The 21539-nt window shown below is 45.7% G+C and overlaps 1 protein-coding gene and 1 pseudogene across 1 annotated transcript in view; both read left to right on the top strand.

The window, feature by feature from the left end:
• The first annotated feature begins 975 nt into the window (after positions 1–975).
• On the top strand, positions 976–1106 carry LOC130044586 (uncharacterized; annotated as a pseudogene).
• A 4810-nt stretch (positions 1107–5916) lies between these two features.
• The window catches only part of RYBP (RING1 and YY1 binding protein), a 92485-nt gene continuing 76862 nt past the window's right edge, over positions 5917–21539 (top strand). Inside the window, exons 1-2 of the mRNA XM_056136338.1 lie at positions 5917–5993; positions 6739–6864. Coding sequence (XP_055992313.1) covers positions 5962–5993; positions 6739–6864 — 158 coding nt within the window. The 5' untranslated portion in view covers positions 5917–5961. The remainder of the gene's footprint in view (positions 5994–6738; positions 6865–21539) is intronic.

Here is a 21539-nt window from a genome sequence, read left to right as displayed (position 1 = left end):
TTTTTTAGAAAGACAAGTGCCCTCTATATCACCATTACTCTATGAAAAACAACTATTCTAGGGATCAAAAAGAAGGTGCACGAATTAAGGCACTTGCCTTGCATAGGAGTGGCCCAGGTTCGACCCCAATTCAATCCCTAGCATCACCAAGAGTGATCCCACAGAGCCAGGAGTAAACCCTGAGCATCATGGGATGTGGCTCCTGTTGCCCCCTGATCCCTGAAAGAAACCAGTGTTGGTAAGTTTGTGGAAGAAGGGAATGCTTGTGCTGTTGGTGGGAATGTAAATTGGTGAAGCCATTATGAAAAAAGGGGAGAGATTCTTCGAAAGAAATTAATGAATTGCCATATTTAGGTAGTCAGCTGAAGAGCACACAATCACTAACTTTAAGAGAAATTCACACATCTCTACATTCATTGAATCATTTTTTATAATAGCCAAGACTTGGAAACAATCTAAATCCCATGGACAGAGAAATGGATAAAGATGTAGCAATTATACATGGTGGAATACCATTGAACTATAAAAAAAGAATGAAAAAAATTAAAAAAAAAAAGAATGAGATCTTATTATTTACAACCGCAAGGACAGAACTCTTAGGGTAATGCTAAGGTTAAAAATGCCATATGGAGAATGACAAATATGATTTTATTTATATGTGGAAGATACAAAGTAAATGAATGGAAAAAAATAAACTCAGACTAGACATAATAGTGTTCACCTGGGGGGTTGGGCAAGAGGGTTGGGTACAGGATATTAAAGGGGTCAACTGCCTTTGCATTTTTTTCTTTTTGGGTCACACCCAGTGATGCACAGAGGTTACTCCTAGCTCATGCACTCAGAAATTACTTCTGGTGGTGCTCGGGGAACCATATGGAATTTTGGCAATTGAACCCGGGTCGGCCGGGTGCAAGGCAAATGCCCTACCCACTGTGCTATTGCTCCAGCCCCTGCCTTTGCATTTGACTACCATATTTTCTCTGACTACCATATTTTCTCCTAATAAAAAATTTTAGTGGCTATGTTTATGGGATAAAGCAAAATCACCATGATCTGAAGACAGGATTTGTGTCCTCTTCTAATATGAAATGGCTGAACAAAAACAAAATAAAATAAAGGAGTCAATTGCATAAAAGAGGATGTGAGGTAGCATTTAAGAAGAATCATGTTATAAAATAGATGTTGAATTATAATTTTAAATCTGAAGTCTATATAAACCAAAATGACTTCAATAAAAATCTTAAAAACAGCAATGATAAAGACTTCCAAATTACTATTAAAGAAACAAAAACATGGAAAAAAGTCTACATGAAAGAAAAAAAACTTGTGAATTTAAAAATAGGTACGGGTTTTTTTGCAACTTTTTGTTGTTGCTGTTGTTTATGTTTGGGGGCTACACCTGGTGATGCTCAGGGGTTACTCCTGACTCTATGGTCAGGAACTACTCCTGTTGGACTCTGGAAACCATACAGAATTGCAGGGATCAAACCCAGGTCAGTTGCATGCAAGGCAAACACTCTACCCATTATACTATTGCTCCAGCCTCAAATATCTGTGTGACCTTTTGAAAAACAGTGGAGTTTTTTAAATTATCCAAACCTGCAGGAAAAGAAACAAAATTAGAAAGGCACAGGAAAAAAAATTAGAAGGGCAGAAACTCAGAATAAAAAAAATACTCCTTCCTATCAACTCTTACTAAATTACTTATAAAATTTTTTTTTCATTCAATCACCATGAGATTCACAGTTATAAAGTTGTACCTGATTGGGTTTCAGTCATACAGCTTTCCAGTATTTATCCCTTCACCTTACTAAATTACTTGAGCATAGCAAAGTATTCATGCATTTGCCCTCCCCCTTTTTTTTCTTATTTCACTGCAGATTGGGAAAACCTCACCCTGAACTAGTTTGGGCCAAAAAGTGGGGCTAGGAGTAACCCCTGAGGTATTTGGAGAAAGCGGGGGGGGGGGGGGGCCCACTGGTGCTGCCTATCTTAGTCTGGTGAATAGCTGAGTTGCATCACCTTTTGCTCCTTCCTTAAGCAAAAGAAGGGAGGGAACCCCACCGACAGACAGCCCTTCCAGTTCCAATGCCTAATACCCCCTCCCCACCACCCCCAAGGGGCTGCCATTCCCAGCACTTCCTCTTTAAGGCCGACCTCACCTCGGACAGCTTGGTGAACTTATCATGGCTTCCAAACTTAGGAGAAATATCTTGCTCACTCTAACCTACCCTGTCCACCTGTCCAGCCTCGCCCCCCTCTCCTTTCCCACAGATCTCTGGCCACAGCTGCCTGACTTAAGTTCCTCCGACAACCACCACCCTGAAACTTCTTCCCTTCCCTTCCAGTCAATCTCAACTTCTTCAGTGCCCCTCCCCCTGGGCCAGCTGCATCACTGCCTCCTGTCCCCACCCCCAAGTACCCTCTCAGTACAGGCTGTACTTGGCCTTTGCAGCGATTGTTACAATATAATTAATCATTGTATAAAATCTGACTTCTCCGGGAGAATACGAACTCCCAATGATTGGGAGTCAAGTCTACCTTATCTGATCTCTCGGCCCCCTGGCACGGGGCACGGCTCCTCATAGCTGCTCGGTAAGTTATTGCTAAATAAGAGTTAAACGCAAGCAATTCTCCTCAACTCCTATTTATCAGGCACTGGCCCAGGAACTTGATATGTATCAGCGGAGGGAGGGGAAAGAAAAAGAGAAACAAAAATCCTTGACATTATGGACCTTATATCCTATTGGGGCAAAGAACTGCTGAAGGAGATAAACAACGGGGACTCTAGGCGGGTGCTAAGTGCCAAGAAGGAAAAAAAACGTCGCTGGGGTGGGGGGAGGGAGGGAGAAGAAGGAGCAGCTGTGAGTGGTGAATGTTTTTAGATTGGGCGGCCAGGGAAAACCTTTGGGAGAGAATATGGCTTTTTCCAATAGAGTCGAAGGAAGTGTGGTTCTCTGGAGAAAAAGAGCCTTCCAGGCAGACAGAACAAGTGCAAAGGCCCTGTGGCTGGAGCATGCTTGATCATCTCTGGCACAGCAAAGAAGCCGGCGTAACTGAATTGGCATTAAGGGTAAGGGAGACCAAATGTCTTTTAATCTGTCCTGCGTATCCATGGAATCATTTACACCATATGTTTCTCGGGCAGCGCTTCTAACCAGCAGCTAGAGAACCAGAGGGGGGGGGGGGGCTCTGCCTGCTGCCCCTCCCATCCTTTCTTCCTAAACTGGCCCCAGCCACTCTCCCGTCCTTTCTTCCGAAACTGGCCCAAAGCCACTCCCTGGACGAAGGCATCTGCCACACCCAGCTCAGCATGAAACCGCTGCTCAGCCATCACTGAGCGGCTCTCCCTGGAAGGAATCGGCTCTCCCTGGAAGGAATCGGGTGCATGAGAGCACATTGCTCCAAAGCCCTCCGCTCGGCTCTGCTAACTACGAGGAGAACTTCAGCAGTCATTTGCCTCCAACATCTGAACGAAATTAGAGCCTATACAGTTACAAGCACATGGTGATGTCTGGGTCTGATAGATTCAGCTCTCTATTCTTTCTTCCTTATAAACACTTCAAAACTTTTTCTTTTTGAAAAGGTAAGAGAGATACAGAAGACTCATGAAAAAAGTCTGCGCAAGGCTAAGTTAAAGTGGATTTGTAATGAAAGTCTACACTTAGGTAAATAAAATAGAGCCACGCACCCAAGAACAAATAAGGGTGTGTAAGGCAAAGGGTGCCAGCCATGGCCTGTCTATGGGCCCACAGACTCGGAGTTAGTCTGTGGGGCTAGAAGTCAGCATAGTAGTTACCTGCTGGCAGGAGAAGAAAATATCCTTGATCTTGGAGACGGATATAAGAATTTAGAGTTGTAAAAGGACGTGTGCATTTAATTCCGTGATTAATCAAATCGTTGCCTGCCCTTCTTTGGACCTGTGGCTCCCAGTTACCCATTTAACTGTTCACTCTTTCAGCTGATACCTGTTTCGTTTTTTTTTTTTTTGCTCCACACCTGGCTCTGTTGCTTCCAGTGGCTCTTTTTGGGCCACGTGGTGCCTGAGAGTCAGCACTCAAGTCTCTTGCCCCAGCTGGGCTCTCTTCATGCCCCCTTTCTTTCAGCACCTTACCCCAGGCCCAATGTCCAGGGGGTGAGCCAGGCAAACGTCAGGGGGTCAGGGTTGTGGGCACTGGATCACAGCCTGTGTGTGAGTCCCTGGGCTTTGCAGGGATGGCAGCTGGGCACATGGGCTGTTTTGGAAGGAGGTGCTGACCCTTGCTAAGTAGCTCTGTTTGTTCCAGTGTGCTGCCCGGAAGGACAGCATGTGCCCATCACGTTTTTTTTTTTTTTGTGGACACATCCCCTCCTGCCTCATTCTCTCCCTTCGGATCTCCAGAACTTTCTGCTGGTGCTTCACTCATTCCTGGAGAGAGCTCTGGTTTCCAGCCATCCACCGGCAGTCCTGATAACCCGTTTTGTGTTTGCATATAAAGGGAGCCTATCTCAGTGGATGGGCCTGTCTTATCTTCCTTCTACACCCCACCCCCATCCCCCAACTTTCAGCACCATCCTTTGACCCAGTTCCTTCCCCGCCCCCCAGAGCTTCAACCCAGCCAGAACTCTCTGGGGTCCTCCCTCGCCAAGACGTCCGTCGTCCCCCACTGCCCGCGGGCAGAGGGAGCCCAGTCGGTTCACGTTAACTTGGCAAAGCACTCATCCAGTGGGGCTGGACGGAAAGCCAAGGGTACTACCCGTTCCCTGCCTTCACCAATCCTTCCACAGCAGGGGAAGTGATGCACGACCCCAGGCCCAGATACCGGAGTTCTCCACTCGCGGCTACTTTGTCCCTGTCCTTCCTAAGTGTCAGGACACCGATCTGCGCGCTCGTCAAGCATCGAGCCTGAATCTCAACCCCGGGGGGTGGTGGTGGAGGGCTGCAAGCCCCTTTTCCCGGAGGGGCAGGGGGCCGAGGCGTCAGACAGCGCGGGCACGCAGCCGCCTGGATTTGAACAGCAACTTCCCGAGGGAAACGCCCTGTTTCGGCGACGGGGGCCACCTAGCGCGAGGCCAGTGGACGGGAGTCAGCGTCCGGCCGCGGGGGACCTGGAGTTGCGCCACGCCCTTTCTGCGCAGCTCCCCCACCCCACCCCAGGCGCCAGGGGGGCCCGAGCCGGGGCTGCCGGCTCGACGCGCGGTGGGCGGCAGTCGGGACCCCGGGCGGCAGCTCCGAAGCTCCGCGTGGCGGGGCACGGCCGGCGGGCGCGGGGGAAGCCGGCCCCCACGCCGAGCCTCGAGGCGCCGCGTGCGGCGTGGCTGTGGCGGCGCGCGCCAACTGAGCGGAACTACTTCCCCGGGGCGGCCGCGGGCCGGGGTCCCCCGCGGGACGGCCGCGCGGGCGGGGGCGGGGCGGGGCGGGGGGCCGCGGCCCGGCGCCCGCGCCCCGCCGCCGCGGCCACGTGCGCCCCGCCGCGCTCGCACGCTCCGCCGCGCCGCGCCGCGCCGGGCCGCGGGGGCCCCCGGCAGGCACGCGCGTCCCCCGCGCGCACGCACGCACACACACACAGACACACACACACACGCTCACACACACACACACACTCCCGGGCACGCACACCGCCGCCGGCCCGGCCCACGTCCGCCACGCCCCGCCCTCCCCGCGCCCCGCCCCCGCCCTCGCGGCGCCGACCGCCGCCCGCCCATTGGCCGGCGGGCGCGTGACGCGCGGCGCCCGGCCCCGCCCCTCGTCAGTCACTCGGCGGAGGCGGCGCTGGCGGGGACTAGTCTCGGCCGGAGACTGGCGGCGGCGGCGGCGGCGGCGGCCGGAGCTCGAGCCCAGCGGCGGCGGCGGCGGCGGCGGGCGGGCGGGCGCGGGGGAGGGAGGGGGCCGGCGCGACGGCTCTCCGGACGCGGCGCTTCTCGGCCGGGCGAGCGGCGCCGCTTTTCGGCTGCGGGGGGGGGCGGGGGTCCAGCCCATCCATGACCATGGGCGACAAGAAGAGCCCGACCAGGTACCTGCTCGGCGGCGGCGGAAGGGGAGGGCGGCCGGGGGCGGGCGGGGGCCGGCGGCGACTAGGCCCCGGAGCCACCCGGGGCGGGGGGAGGCGCCGCTAAGATGGAGATCCGGGGGCGGGGGAGGCGGTGTCGCTCCCGCTCGGGGCCGGCGGCCGTGCGCGCCGCAGCCATGGCGGCTCCTCCGCGCCGCCCGCCGCCGCCGCCGCCGCCACTCCTCCCAGACAAAGGGAGATTTAACCAGGTGGGGCGGGCGGCAGGACGCGAGCCCGGGGCCGAGGGGCGGCCGCCGGCCCGCTCCCCGCGCCGGCCGCCGGCTGCCCTCGGGGTCCGGCCCGCGGCGTCCCGGCGCCCCCCCCCGCCCCGGCCCGGCCCGCGCTCGCGTCCACAAGTCCGCCCGCTTCCTGCGCCCGCGCGGCCCTTCCCGGCCCCGCCGCCTGCGCGCGGGCGAGCGGCGGGCGGACGAGCGAGCGGGCGGGCGGGCGAACGGGGCGCCGGGCCCGGCCCCGGGAGGCGGCGGGCGGGCGGGCGGGCTGGCCGGGTCGGGGGCGCCCCGGGCTGGCTGCCCCCGCGCGGAGCCCGCCCTCGCCCGGGGTGGTGGGTGGGTGGGTGGGTGGTCGCCCGGGCGAAGTTTCCTGCGCGGCCGCCGCGGCTCACCAGCGCCCGTGTTGTTTTTTTTTTTTTCTGTCTCCCCCCCCCCCCCTCGTCCCCGGCTCCCCCGCCCGCCCGCCCGCTCCTCCCAAGGCCAAAAAGACAAGCCAAACCTGCGGCAGACGAAGGGTTTTGGGATTGTAGCGTCTGCACCTTCAGGAACAGCGCCGAAGCCTTCAAATGCAGCATCTGCGACGTGAGGAAAGGCACCTCCACCAGGTACTCGGAGACCGGCGTTCCCTTTTGTTGAGGGACTCTTCCCCCCTCCCTATTTTTTTTTTTTAAAGAACAGAAAACAAAAAAAAAAACCCAAGTGGAGCCAGAGGCTGGTGAGCTGTACTTTGTGCCCTCTTTCCAACTTGTTGATTGGGGCATTTTCTGCCTTGCTTGGGTGGGTGATGATGCCTTCTCTGCGGTGTGCCTTTAGCGTTGGGTGCAAAGCCTCATGCTCACTAAATGATTTATGGGGAGGGAATTTTTCCAGGGTTTCGTCTTCTATTCAAACAGACGCTGGATTTATTTGACACTTGTATCCATTGGCTTATTGGTATTGGCTCAAAAGGAGGAAACCATGCTTTTGCTATAGATTGTAGGGTGTTAGACTCCCCCCCCCACCTCTTTTTGGCCATGTGCTGAGTGTTTTTAATTTGCCTGCCCTGGATTATTTTTCTCTTCCCGGAGAAATGTGGTAGTGCCGTAATGCTGGTTATGCTTTTGCTTCTTTGAGCTGCAAATGGCTTATTTTCTTGCACTTGAAAAGAAACGGTGGGGTTTGATAAGTGTGGTTTTTTTTTTTTTTTTTTTTGGTTTAAAGGGGGAGACTAAACTGTCAGCTTTATTCCCCCTTATTAACTGCTGTGAGTGGTGATCGAGGAAGATTTTTATGAAAATGGTGAAAAATGAGAAGTGAAGTTTGTGTTTAAAGCCTGATTAGAACAAAAACCACGGAATTCTTTTTTCATTTAGTGGAGGTAATAACCTGCACTTGTTATCAAAAGTTTACCATTTTCACTTGAATAAAATATGAAAGCTGGTTTTGCAGTCTTAAAATGATCTTTTTACTTGTGTCTGGAATTTGTTTCAATGATGTTCGAACAGAGTTTGAAGTTTAAACTGTTCTTGCTGTCATTTAATGGACAGGCATTGGGGGTGTGTGTGTAAGAGCGGAGAAGTGGATTCCTGGTGGATCCTTGAAGACTTAAAGATGGCAAAAATCTCATTTTATCAGGCCACATTTTTTAATTGTTGGTGTTTCAGTAGGACCAAACACCATAGTAACTGGTGTTTGAAAATGAGTGTGTCTTTATTACTGCTTTATGTCTGGGTTTAGTAGGATATTGGGAAGTTTTAAAAGAATAGAACTCTGGGAATAGTACTGTTACTGATGGAGCACTACTCTGAATTCTAAACTCATGTCTTTTTTTGTTTTACAGAATGAATTTAGTTTAACGTTTCAATTTTGAACTCAGTAGATGTTTGTCTTGTTATCTAAAATAGGGAATTCCGTCAAATGGCACAAAAGTTTAGAAACGTATTTGTTATTAAAAGCAGTAGTGATTGTATTTTATTTATGAGTAATGTTTTTTACATGTAGAATCCCTCAGAGGCCAAACCTCTTTATTGTGGTTTTGCTTTGAGTGTTACTGTAGATGATGTTCAAGTAAATGACTAGGAAACTCCTAAGAACTTGAGAACTTAACTAGTGAAGAGAAACTTAAACCGAATTCAAAAGTTTGCATCTGCTGTATTGCTGGGAATAATTATCTCAAAGTGAAATGCATTTCAGTTTCTATATGTATAAGAAAATTAATCTTGATTCATCAGCTTATTTTGAAGCACGTGAAAGGTTTTGATTTTGAAAACAATGTTTAGTTTTTTCAGCACCACAGATAATATCAAGTTCAGTTTTTAAGAAAACGTATTAAACTATGAATAACGAGTATCTTAGAATTTTTTTCTGGAGTAAGAGTCTCAATATTTTTAAGGATCTTTGTGTATTTTTTATTTTATGTCTACTTTTAAGTAGAATTTGAACAAGAGATCTGAGATAGTTTGAACTCAATTGTTTTTTTTTAAATAGCCTGAATTTGTTTCCTTTTCAGTGTCGATTTGTTTCCACTGGTCAGTATTTCAGATCCTAAGAGTCATTAATTGGAAGGCTTCTATCATTTTGGCTCTTAAAAATGAATTATTAATGTTGTCTCCTGCCCTTCCAGTCATTGTTGGTTGTTGCTATTTGATAAAGGGTCAGTCTCACATACATTAGTTGCACGTGTGGTCCCTCCCCCTGTGGTTATCTTTAGGGTTCGGACATCAGGTTGCTGTGCTCACTGAGGTTTGCAAGCCCATAGTTGGCTTTCGCTGGTGCTTGCCAGGGACAGTACTCCGTATTCTTAGGCACACAGGTTATGATTGTGGTGTTCGCTGGAACTTGCCTGTCCTGGGGTGGTGCTTACGCTGCCTTTTTTTCATTGCGATGTACTTTGGGGATTGTACCCCATCTTTTGTGGTGCTCATACACGACTGTGTCTGTGGTGTGACCAGAAGTCATCTGTGATGCTGGGGATCACAGCCTAGCTGCCAGTCTGGAACAGCAGCAGAGTTGGAGTAACAGCTCAGCATAAGTGAAGCACTGGGCTTTGAATCCCGGACCAAGCCTTGAAGACAGATTCTGGCGCTATTTCTTCTCTGGCTAGGCTTCAGGTAGAAAGGTGAATTTCACAGAAGTTCATCTTCACCTGTTTTTTCAGTGCATTAACTATTAATTTCTCTGTGATACCAGTTTTCAGAGCTTTTAGTTGTTTTTGATTCTGTGGACTTCTTCCCTTTACTCATTGACGGGAGGCACACCTGACTGTGCTCAGGGGCTACTCTCTTGACTGTGCTCAGGAAGACCATGAGGTGCACCTGGGCTCCCTGCATGCAAAGCACACACCCCAGCCTCCCAGTCTTTTGAGTTATTTCTTAGACACATGTAGTTTCTTGATACCTCAAAAGTTTGATGTTTTCAACCTTGCAGCAGATTTGGTTTTGATGGCAGTAGAAAGTTTGTTTGGTTCTGGATGCAAAGTCATGGCATAACTGTGATTTAAAATAGTTTTTAGTTAATAAAATGGCTTCTATAACCTGTCTGTGAATATGGAAATTGGGTTTTATTGCTCCTTGCTGATGTTTTATAGTGTAACCTTGTTGGTTAGCTGTTTTGTCATTTATCATTCTTGTTATTACTGTTTTCATTCACCAGTCAGCCAAAGGAAAGGACCTTTGTATTAATTAATGACCTCTTTATCTGGTGTTATCAGGCAGAAAAATAGGGTATATACCGTGCCCTCTGAAGATAGAATTGAATTCTACAGTTGGATTAGGAAATCGCCGTACATCTAAATTCCTAGTATGTGAAAAATACAGCTTAGGACATTAGGGATGGGATGAGGCTTTTAAATTGTTGGTAAGACATATATCCAAATGGTAATCCAAATCATAAAGAAGAGTGTAAGTGGACACGCGTGATGTGCTTGCTGAAGGATGCCGAGCAGTTCGTGTTTGAGAAGCAACTAGGAAGATCCCCTTCCCCCTTTTATTTTGTATACAAGGAGAATTGATTCCCACAAAACACCTGCCAACTTTACTGTTGCCTTGTGTACCAGGTATGTTTAATTCTGTACTTGGAATGATGATTGAGAAAGTCTTATCTCTTTGTCCAGGGAACAGAAATAATAGAAACTTGTGAAAAAGGAGGGTGGGTGGAAATAGTAAATAGGCTGCTGTCTGAGGTCCTGGGAAAGTAGGTCTGTGTGTTTTTGCGCTTATAATTTTCATAACTATGAAAATCATCCAGAGTGTATACAGTTAAATGATTTTTTTCATCTTTTGGGCTATATGCTCGATGCTGCCTCATAAGGCAGTTGTGCTGCTTGGAAAGGTGCCTTCCACATGCCTGTGTACTTTAAGCCTTTCAAGGTGGAAAATAAAGGACCTTGTGTGTGGGGGGGGGGCGTGGCGGGGGAAGAAACACTATCCCTTTCTAGGTGATAGCTGAAGTAGGATTTCCCAGACTGCTGCCATTCTCATGAAAGAGGATACCAGTTTTCAAAAGGAAAAAAACATCTCACAAATTCACTAACTTACCGAACTGCCACTGTCCTTCAAATTGATGTTGTTGGGTGTTGGGCATAGTGTTTTCCTAGACATGGTGAAAAATTGATTTTACTTCTGGTCTTGTTATTTCTTGGAACGCAAGGATATCTTTATTGTAAATGAAAATGTATAAGACCTAGCTTTAACTCTTGTCGATGTTTTGAAATTAGTGCTGCTTAAATCAAACTCGAAAAACTGGAAAACCTTTGTTTTGGGTAGTTACCATAGATTTTAATTGTTGTTATTTGAATACTAACCCTCTGAAATTTGGTGTACTGCTTTCAAAGCTTTTTATTTTATTTTTAAAATGGCAGGGATTGAACCCTGGTCGGCAGCATGCAAATCAGCACCTTACCTGCTGTATTACCTCTTCAGCCCCTGCTCTTAAAGCTTTTTATAGACCTATGAAAGTGAGGAATTCACTTTAAACATTAAGAGAATTGGGTAGGAATGGCTAACTTTAAAAAAGTTGGTAGGCAGGGTATTGAATTTGAAGTTGTTACTCTGGAGCGATAGCACATCGGGTAGGGCGTTTGCCTTTCACGCAGCCAACATGGCTGACCCGAGTTCGATTCCTCCACCCCTCTCGGAGAGCCCGGCAAGCTACCGAGAGTATTCGATATGCCAGACACAGTAACATCAAAGTCTCCAATGGAGACGTTACTGGGCCCGCTCGAGCAAATCGATGATCAACGGGAGGGCCTTTACTTTACTTTACTCAGATTTGTGTAAAATGATTTTCTTGTTGAGGAACTTCTGATTCCTCTTTTTTAGTGGGGGGGGGGGTGCCACACCTGGTTGTGCTCCAGGGTTATTCCTGGCTCTGCACTCAGGATTACTTGTGCCGCACTTCGTCCTCGGAGACCCTATGGGGTGCTGGGGATCCCCGGGTCAGCAGTGTGCAAGGCAAGACACCCTTCCCCATTGTACTATGGCTCTGGTCCCAGAAACTTCTGGTTCTTTAATTTTAACTTTGGACTTTTTCTTCTTAAACTCATATTCCCTAACAACTCAAAATACCTTGATTAATTGGTCATGAAGTACTTTTAGAAGTAATTTGGAAAACACAACATAGTTACACATGAAGTTTTTCTCTTTCCTTGAAACAACAAAAGTTCATCATCCTGAGGTGCTTTTCTGATAGGAAAACATCAGGAAACAGAGGAGACACCTAACCTGGAGCAGAGCCAGCCTTCTTCCCTTTGGTTTCTGGTCATTCACTATGGTGGTTTGCTTCTTTAGGTCACAGTACTTTTATTGTATGTAGTATTCATCTTTCAGGAAATGTTTCCATAAAACACATTGAGAAATCACCTGTCTTTAAATCATTAAAACTTATTAAACCTGTCAGCCTCAAAGCTGGAATAAAAGCTGGTAGTTTTAAAGATTGTCTTTACCCAGAAAGAGTGATAATTTATTTTGTACTTGGTGTTACATTGGAATTAGTGATTTATTGGTACTGACTTGATCTTGTGTACATTTGGTGACCTTAAATTACCTGTATAGTTGTGGTCATTTGACATGGTTTTATCGCGTGCTCACGCACACACACACGCACACACACAGGCTTTTGGATTCTGGGTTCTACATTGATATGAAGATAGACAAGGTGTCTATTCTCATGGAGCTTAAAATAAGAGAAAATAAACAAAATAATTTTAACTAGTGACAGGCCCTGCTTGTGAAAAATCAGAGCTGGATAGAGAGCTATGAATAACCAGGACTGCTTTGTAGGCAATGTTGAGAGGTGCATAGGAATCTTTAGCATTGCTTTCTTTTGGAGCAAGGGGAGAATTATTTCTGCATGTTTGCTTGGGTCCTTTAGTTCCTTTGGTTGAGACCTTGGTGTACAGGCAACTAAACCTCTTTTAATCATAGACCAAACCTAGGCCAGAAAACTTGTTGGTATCAGTTATTAGGATGGAAAGTTTTATTGGTTTTAGTGATAGAGTTATTCATGTGGTATACATTTATTGAGTGCTTCTGTAGATGATGAGGAAATTCCAAGATTGTTAAATCTTGAAGTGGTTGTAATTTACCAAGATAGTTATCAGCATTAATTTTGTTAGTACTGTAGGTACTGGTGGGTCACCAAGTATTTCTTTTAAACATTAAACATTTTATGGTCTTTCTGTTTCTCATTCTTCCTTTTATGCTATATGGGGGAAAAGCATGAATTGTAATTTTAAAGCTTGATGAGCTTAATAAAAGGAGCACACTTTGTAACTAGCACATCCCAGTTACAAAACAGGGTATCACTGGAATCTCAGGAACTCCTTGGATACTCTTCCTCTCTCTTTTGGGCCACATGTTACTTAGAACATCTGAGTTCTGCGCCCAGGGATTACTCCTGGTGGGTGTGGGGGACCATCTGGTATCAAATTTGGACCAACTCTGTGCAAGACAGGCACGTTGTGCCATCTCTCAGATACATCCTTTGTCACCACCTTCTAACCTAACATGAGATGCATTTTGCTCATTTTGACCTTTATAAAAAGTGTCAACAGTACATACACTTTGAGTCTAGCCAGTGGTTCAGCTCTTTGTATGCAGGGACTCTTCTGTGTTTTCGAGATGGTTGAAATGAGTGTCGATTTCTTACTGTTCATTACTTCAGCAGAGCCGTCTCCTTCAAACAGCAGCATAACTTGTTACATCATAATGTGTAAAGAATAAAACTTAGTTCCTGAAACTTTCTAGGATACGGGGCTGGAGCCATAGCAAGTGGATAGGGCTTTTGCCTTGCACGCCACCAACCCGAGTTCGATTCCCAGCATCCCATATGGTCCCCCCGCACCGCCAGGAGTAATTTCTGAGTGCAGAGCCAGGGGTAACCCCTGAGCATCGCTGGGTGTGACCCAGAAAGCAAAAACAAAACAAAACAAAACAAAAAAAAGCATTCTAGGATACACATAAGTGGAGTGAGCACACTTCCGCATCATTTTTAGCGTTGCTTGGTAATTATTTATATATCACAGCACTGTTTAAACAAATTGAAAATTTCTGCTTTTAAGGAACTTTCACAGACTTGTTGAAAATGTAAGATAGCCGAGGATACAAAATGCCCAGTGATCTGGACTACTAGAAGCCATTTTTGGGTGAGAGGAAGGTTTGGGCCACACCCGGTGATGCTCAGGGTTTCCTCAGGATTTATTCTTGGCCACGCACAGGGATCATATGAGATGCTGGGGATGGAACCCGAGTTGGCTGTGTGCAAGGCAAGTGCCCTATCCCTGTATTATCTCTCCAGCCCAGAAGTTCTTTATGTAGAGGAGAGAAACTGCCAGTCTGTAGGGGTAGATTGGTGAAGGCCTCCCTGAATCTAGGATTAAATTAGGCCTTTATAATTTTTGCAGGTGGGATTTGTTCTATTCACTAATAGAAAGGTTTTTGTTGTTTTAGTGCCACACCACCAACAGTACTCAGGGCTTTCTCCTGCTCAGGGATCACTTCTGAGGGGCTTGGAGGACCATTTTCGGTGCCAGAGATAGATCCCGGGTTGACTGTCTGCAAGGCAAGTATCTACCAGCTGTAAGATTGTGCTGGCCCCTAGAAGTTAGCTTTTGCACCCTTACTACTGTTTTGACCATTTCTCTTTTCACATGATCGTAACCACGTCTCACTGCTTTTTGTCACGGTCACGGTCCTCCTGTTGTTCATCGATTTGCTCGAGCGGGCCCAGTAACGTCTCCATCGTGAGACTTGTTACTGTGTTTGGCATATCGAATACATCACGGATAGCTTGCCGGGCTCTGCCATGCGGGCGAGATACTCTCGGTAGCTTGCCGGTCTCTCCGAGAGGGGCGGAGGAATCGAACTCGGGTCGGCCATGTTGGCTGCGTGCAAGGCAAACGCCTTACCGCTGTGTTATCGCTCCAGCCCGCTTTTTGTCATAGGTTGAATATTTCTGGATACTTTTTTTTTAACTACCGACCTTTTTGCATGCATACACATGACAAATCCAACTGGCTCTTGGTTTTCACTTCGTGTATAACTTACCTCCTGATTTTCAAAGCCTTTAGGATAAATTCCAAATTCATTGCATCCTAGGGGCTTTTTACCTTTGCTGTTTCTTTGGAATTGCTAGAAGCAGCTTCTCCCTTTCCCATCTACCCTCCACACGTGGCATGTGTGTTTCATCAGATTGCTTGATGTTTTCCAAGCATGGACCAAAGTGTCTGTGCCACATTGTCCCACATTCCTTTCCTCTCAGTTCCTTTTCTCTTTTTGTATACTGGCTAACTTGGTTGGCTTTCTGGGTACCTGCGGAACCCTTTCCATTCATCTTCATCTCATCGTAACACTTGATCATCACTTTCATGGTTTTACCTTATTTTGTGGTCAGGACCTTTCTATACATAGCATTATTTCTTTAGCTCAAGAAAGGTGTCACTTGTAGGGATTAAATAAATGTATACAAAACAAGTGAAGATGGGGTATCAGGTGGAGTTCCTTTTAAAACTGTTCTATTTAAACGAGCCAACAAAGATTGCTTTATACTAGAGCTTGTGGCTTGTGTGTGTAGTGTTACTAGGTTAGGGGAAAGTTGTCTTTATGAAGTCTGTCCTTTATAGTACTATTCCTGTTTTACTGGTTTGTTTCTGAAATATACTACAAATTAAACAGAACTTACAGGTTATAGGCTGTGCGTTTAAAATACTTCCCATAGTGCTTTTTCTTTTTTTCCCTTTTGGGTCACACCCGGCAATGCACAGGGGTTACTCCTGGCTCTCTGGCTCTGCACTCGAATTATCCCTGGCGGTGCTCAGGGGACCATATGAGGTTGCTTGCAAGGCAAACGCCTTACCCGCTGTACCTGCTGCACTATTGCTCCAGGCGCGCCCCCCCTTCCCCCACAGTGCTTTTGAGCTTCACAGCTTTTTTTTTTCTTTTTGAGTCACACCCGGCGATACACAGGGGTTACTGCTGCTCTGTACTCAGGAGTTACTCCTGGCGGTGCTCAGGAAACCACATGGGAGTATGGGATGCTGGGAATTGAACCCGGGTTGGCACATGCAAGGCAAATGCCCTGCCTGCTGTGCTATCTCTCCAGCCTCCTAGCTTTACTGCTTTAATACACCTTCTTAAGTAGCAATAATAAACAATTCTTAATATTTTTAATGGCTAATTGGTATTTTAGTGGCTTAAAATCATGTTGAGTAGTCTGGTGGGAGCCACAGATAGTACTGGGGTAAAGTCACTTGCCTTGAATGTAGCCAGCCTGTTCCATCCCTGGCACCACATAGGGCTCCCCAGTCACCAGCGGGAGTAATTCTTGAGTACGGAGCTGGGAATAAACCTTGAGCACTGCTGGGTGTTGTCCAGGAAGCTCTCCCCACCATGTAAAACATTTTGTGTAATGTTGTAAATGCTTTACTGTTTATTACTTGGGTATGTTACTATTCTCAAGTAATTTGGATTCATTACTCGGTCAAGGTCATCTTCACTTTCCCATTTTTCATTTACTTAGCTGTATGTAAGTAATTCCAAATCTATGTAGTGATTGACACAGACCAGTGCCAAAAGTGGATTCTCAGTAAAGGCGATGCAAATAAATTACTGTGTTACATAGAAATAGTGAATAGTTGAAATTGAAAGGTAAACAGGTGAAACTTAATATTATTGTTGCTTTTTGGTGTTTGGGCTACTCCTGGCAGTACTTGGGCTGTTCCCAGCTAAGTACTCAGGAGTTCTGTCTTTGTTCCTCAGGACCATGTGGTGTCAGCGTTTGAACTCAGGACTTCTGCATGCAAGGATGTGCTACAGTCTTTTGAGCTATCTTCCAGCACAAAATTTTACTTTGTAAAAATTTTTTGTTTCTGCCCTTGGTAGTGCTCAGTTTTTTCCTAGCACTGCTCAGGGATCACTTCTGGCTATGCTCTGGGAACCGTGTGTGGTGCTGGGGATAGAATTGGGTTGGCTGGCCACGTGTAAAATTAGCGCCTTAACTACTGTACTCTCTTGTCTCCCCTGCTCGCAAATTTTTACTTTAAAATGGGATTGAGTACTTTTTTTCCTTCTTTGGTTTAGGAAATCTATTTAAATTATCCTGCGAGTGAAAAAAGAAGTGGAAGTTATTTTTTAAAAGCATTTTGTAGCTAAAGAGATGGTATAGCAGGTAAGGCATTTCTCTTGCAACAGCTGACCTGGATGTGGTCCTCTTGCAACCCTGCCAGGAGTGATCCCTGAATGGAGAACTAGGATAAGCCCTGAGCATAGCCTGACGTGTGACTCCTAAAACAAAAGATGTATCTTAACCTTGTTCATACATTTTTTTTCTCAAGACTTTAGGAGCATTAGCAGTAATTTTGGATAAGATTTTAATACTTCTTCAAAGGGACTAGGAATTTGGGGGATGAGAGCTTTCGGGTCACATGCAGGAGGTGTTCATGGCCCACACCTGGCTCTGCTCTGGGTTCACTCCTGACACTGATCGGGAAATCCACGCTGTGCCCCGCATGGGTTGAACCATGGTCTGCTGTGTGCAAGGGAAGCATTTTAACCTCTGGAGGTTAATCTCTTCAGCTCTTCGTGGGACTAGCAATTAAAGGTGATGTAGGATATAATTTTCTTCAGGATGTTGGGTCTCAACTTGAAGGGAGAAATCATATTTGGTGAGTGCTTTCTAAGAACAGATCTGATTTCATAGGTGAACTAGAGGTTTGTTCACCCATTTGTTAGAAAACAATGTAGATTCTGCAAGACAAGGCTCCAAAAAATAGGAATTCAGCTTACATGATTTTAATGAAAACCTAAGCAAAACAAAACATTAACTTGCACACATAATCAATGAGGATACCATTTGAACTGGGAAAGAAAGAACCAAAGGAAGAATGCAGGATCCCTGCCTTGCTCAGTGCCTGGACCATTCTTTGTTGCATGGAGGTTGGGATATTTGGAAGTTAGGCCAGGCCTGACACATCTGCAGGGAATTGGGTCACTTTTTTAATGAATAGAAACTAGCTATCACAGTTAAGTATGCTGACTATGTTACTGGGTTGGTTTGTTACTCCTAGTAGTTCAGTTTTAATTTTTAACTATAATCAACCCCTTGAGTGGAGTAGTATTAACTCAGTACCTTGTAAAATTGTATCTCAGATTAGTAGTGAATATTAGTTAACCTGTTATTTACAGTAAATTCAGGGGTAAAACAAAAAATATAAAGGTCACGTATAGTACTATTTGTGCTCTATCTTAATACCCTAGTTTAGTGAATTTTCAAAATGATGTAGAGGTGGTGTTTCATGTGCAGTGGGAAAATTTGGCAGTGTGTGATAGGAAACAAGTGGAGTTGCTGACTTGAAAGATTCATGTTCTGACCTTCAGTTTATAAGTCTCATTTCAGACTCTTACAATCAAATTTTGTGAATGCTTAATAGTTTTCAGAATTTCCATATGAAATCAAAATCCAGGCCACGGTTTCCTTTCTGGAGTGTTTTAATTAGGGAAGAATGAAAGTGTATTGAATTCCTTCTTTTATCCTCACTTTGCTGATGCTTCGTGGCAGTGCTTGCGTTCTTGCGGACCATGGCTTGTGCTCTTCCTTGTACTCATGCATGTAGCACTGGTTATTGCTTAGGGGTGCTTGGAGCTGGGAATGGGGTTTGTTCCTGTTGTGCTCACACACTTGCTTGGGGTGGGGGTGGGGCTGGGGTGGTTGGTTGCTCTTGTGGCCTGGTTGCTTACATACCTTTAGGTGTTGTGCTTGTTGGAGGTGAGCTCCTGTGACACTCTGGAGCCCCGACAGCACCTCCAGGGCTTCACTCTATGATGAGGACAGCAGAGAGACTCAAACTCGTGATTGGAAGGCAGGCACTTTCTGCCACTGAGCCGATCCCCAGGGCGCCTCAGAGAATTCTTAATATCTTCTGCATAATTAATTTTGCCTGTATTAAAGGATAGCAAGAAAGAATTAATCTTAAAAAAACAAACAATATCAGGTAATCCAGATTTAATGTTTTCATACTAAATTTGTTCTGTATTTTCTGTTCTCAGATTTTAGGTGGCATCAGAATCTTGCTAACGTGAAACGTACTTCTTTTCCAGGTCCCATCCCTGCCTTGATTTTTTTTTTAACTTAAATGTTATTTACAAGATTATTAATAGTTAAGTTTAAGGCATGTAAAATTTCAACACCAATTCCATCACCAGTGTCAGCTTCCCCCTACCAGTATTCCCATATTTCCTTCCACCCCACCAAACCCTGCCCCATCCTCACCTGACAATTAGACAGTCATATTACAGAGTTCCAGGGGTTGCAGCATAGAGCTCATGTTTGTTGTTGAATCTCCGTTTTGGATATATGGCTATACCATTCACCCATATCATCAGTAGAACTGAAGCCAGGTCACCCATTACTTCCTGTTCTTTTCTTCCCTCCTTGATTTCTTTGCTTCTGTTCCCTTCTCTGAATACTGGGGACAGTGGTGACCTAGGCATTCCCCTTTAGTTCAGAGTATTTTCTCATCTGATGTTCTGCATACCACAGATAAGTGAAATCATTCTGTGTTTGTCATTCTTCTAGCTTACTTCACTCAACATACTTTCCTGTCCAACTAGGTTGCAGCAAATTACCCAGTTTCCTCATTACTTGCAGCTGCGTAGTATTCCATCGTGTATATGTACTATGTCTTCATTAATCCATTCTCAGTTGGACACATAGGTTGATTCCAAATCTTCGCTATTGTACTGAATGCAGCAGTGAATAATGGTGCACATATATATGCCCTCTTAAGAGCGTGTTTTTATGTCCTGGAATTTTTGATTAAGTGGGGTTCTGGAACAGGACCTAAGAACTTGCATTTCTAACAGGTTCTCAGATGATGTTGATTCTGTTGACTGAGAGGTACACTCTGAAAACTGCTGGTTTAGATGATCTTAAGTTCCCCTAAAGAGAAGGCAAAGACTTCCTGGTATAGTTGAAGGTAGTTTTTGGTGGTTGTTATGGGATCATTGTTTCTTGGCTTTTCAATGTAAAATGAAGAGAATAAGAGATTACATACAGGAATCATAATTTAATCCTAGAGCTGATATTGGAACTGATTTCCTAGAATGCCTGTGTGACATACAGAAATATTTATAGGTTGGGGGACAGGAATAATTGAATCATTATGTTTGGGGGCTTTCCCTGCATGCAAGGTTTGCTCCCAGCTTGTTCAGTGCTTGCGTACCATGTGGTGCCTGGAGTTGAACCCAGAGTTCTGAGCACACAGCTGCACTCTCCACCTGTTGAGCTAGCTCTCTTGCCTTAAATCACTTGTCACATTCTAGAATCAACTATATCTTGCTTACTGGCCTATGGGGTCAGATTTTGCTTTATGTATTACATTTTCTTTTCAATATATATTAGAGGCCTCCAAACTTAACTGATCTATCACCTCCTTTTTGGGCGGGGGGGATCACTTAGTACCCTCCTGGAAATCTACCTTCTTTATGTAAACAGAAAACACCCCAACTGCTACTATTCTACTCCTGCCTGCCTTTTCTGATTGTCCCCAGGCTTCCTGGAAATCTGTCCCTACTTAAGAAACACTGTTAGAACAGGGTCCTAATCAGTAAACCAGCATTCTAGTAAAAGGTTGGCAAAGAGCTCAAACTGGTAGTTCATAAAAGATCGTGAACCAAATCTCTAAATATAAAAAATGTATTTTTCACTTCAGTACAAAAATTGTAGCACTGTCCTTCCAGACATTGTTCATCCATTTTGCTTGAGCGGGCCCAGTAATATCTCCATTGTGAGACTTGTTTCTGTGTTTGGCATATCGAATACATCATGGGGAGCTTGCCAGGCTTTGCCCTGCAAGCGAGACACTTGGTAGCTTGTCGCGCTCTCCAAGAGGTGGAGGAATTGAACTCGGGTTGGCTGCGTGGGCCGCGTGCAAGGCAAACACCAGCGCTTTTTTTTATTTTTTGCAAGTCAGAGGTATAAAGATTAAACAGAACATGTAGAAAGTCGGGAGAGAATAGTACAGTGGTGAATGAAGGCATATAGCTGAGCTAGGTTTCATCCTTGGTGCCTCATATGGCACCCCCGCAACTGCTGGGAGTGATCCTTGAGTGCAGGGCTGGGAGTAAACCACGAGTAGAAGCAGGGTATCACTCCCTGAACAAAGAAGAAAAGTAGAAATTGGTGTGAGTCAGTCAAATGGTCGTTCTCAGTCTACTGGTGGGCATGTAAGTTGATACGAATTTCTCACCAATATGGCAGTCGAGAATTAAGTGCCTTTAAAATACCTTAAGACCCAGCAGTTTAACTTGTAGAAATTTGCGTCACTTCTGCGAAAAATTATTGTGATATACTTACTGCTTAAGATGATAACAGAAAGTAGAAAATTGTGAAGCCATAGATCAGAGAATTATTTAAAACTATTCTCCACTCTTAATCTCTCAAACATACTGTTGGTGGTAAAGTAATATGGTATAACCATTCTGGAAACTAGTTTAGTAGTTGATTCTATTTGTGTGTGACTGGGGCGGATGTCTGCATGTGCCTGTATACACACACCATATGATCTAATGTTACATTCCTGGGTATTTTTCCCAGAGAATAGAAACTATGTTGACACAAAATTTTTCACCACAAATATAGACAGCTTCATTTGTGATATAGCCTAATACTGGAAATAATCACAACATCCTTCAGTAGATGAGTGGATGCAATCATTATTTAGAATGAACTCAAAAACTAAAATAGAATGAACTTGATAAATAGAACAACTTGCCTGGATTTCAAGGTAGTATCCAGTCAGCCTCTGAAA

The sequence above is a fragment of the Sorex fumeus genome, unplaced genomic scaffold (assembly GCF_029834395.1).
Source record: "Sorex fumeus unplaced genomic scaffold, SorFum_2.1 ptg000122l, whole genome shotgun sequence".
Taxonomy (NCBI): domain Eukaryota; kingdom Metazoa; phylum Chordata; class Mammalia; order Eulipotyphla; family Soricidae; genus Sorex; species Sorex fumeus.
Note: the sequence above shows the minus strand (reverse complement) of the source record. Positions and strands in the feature narration are given on the sequence as shown.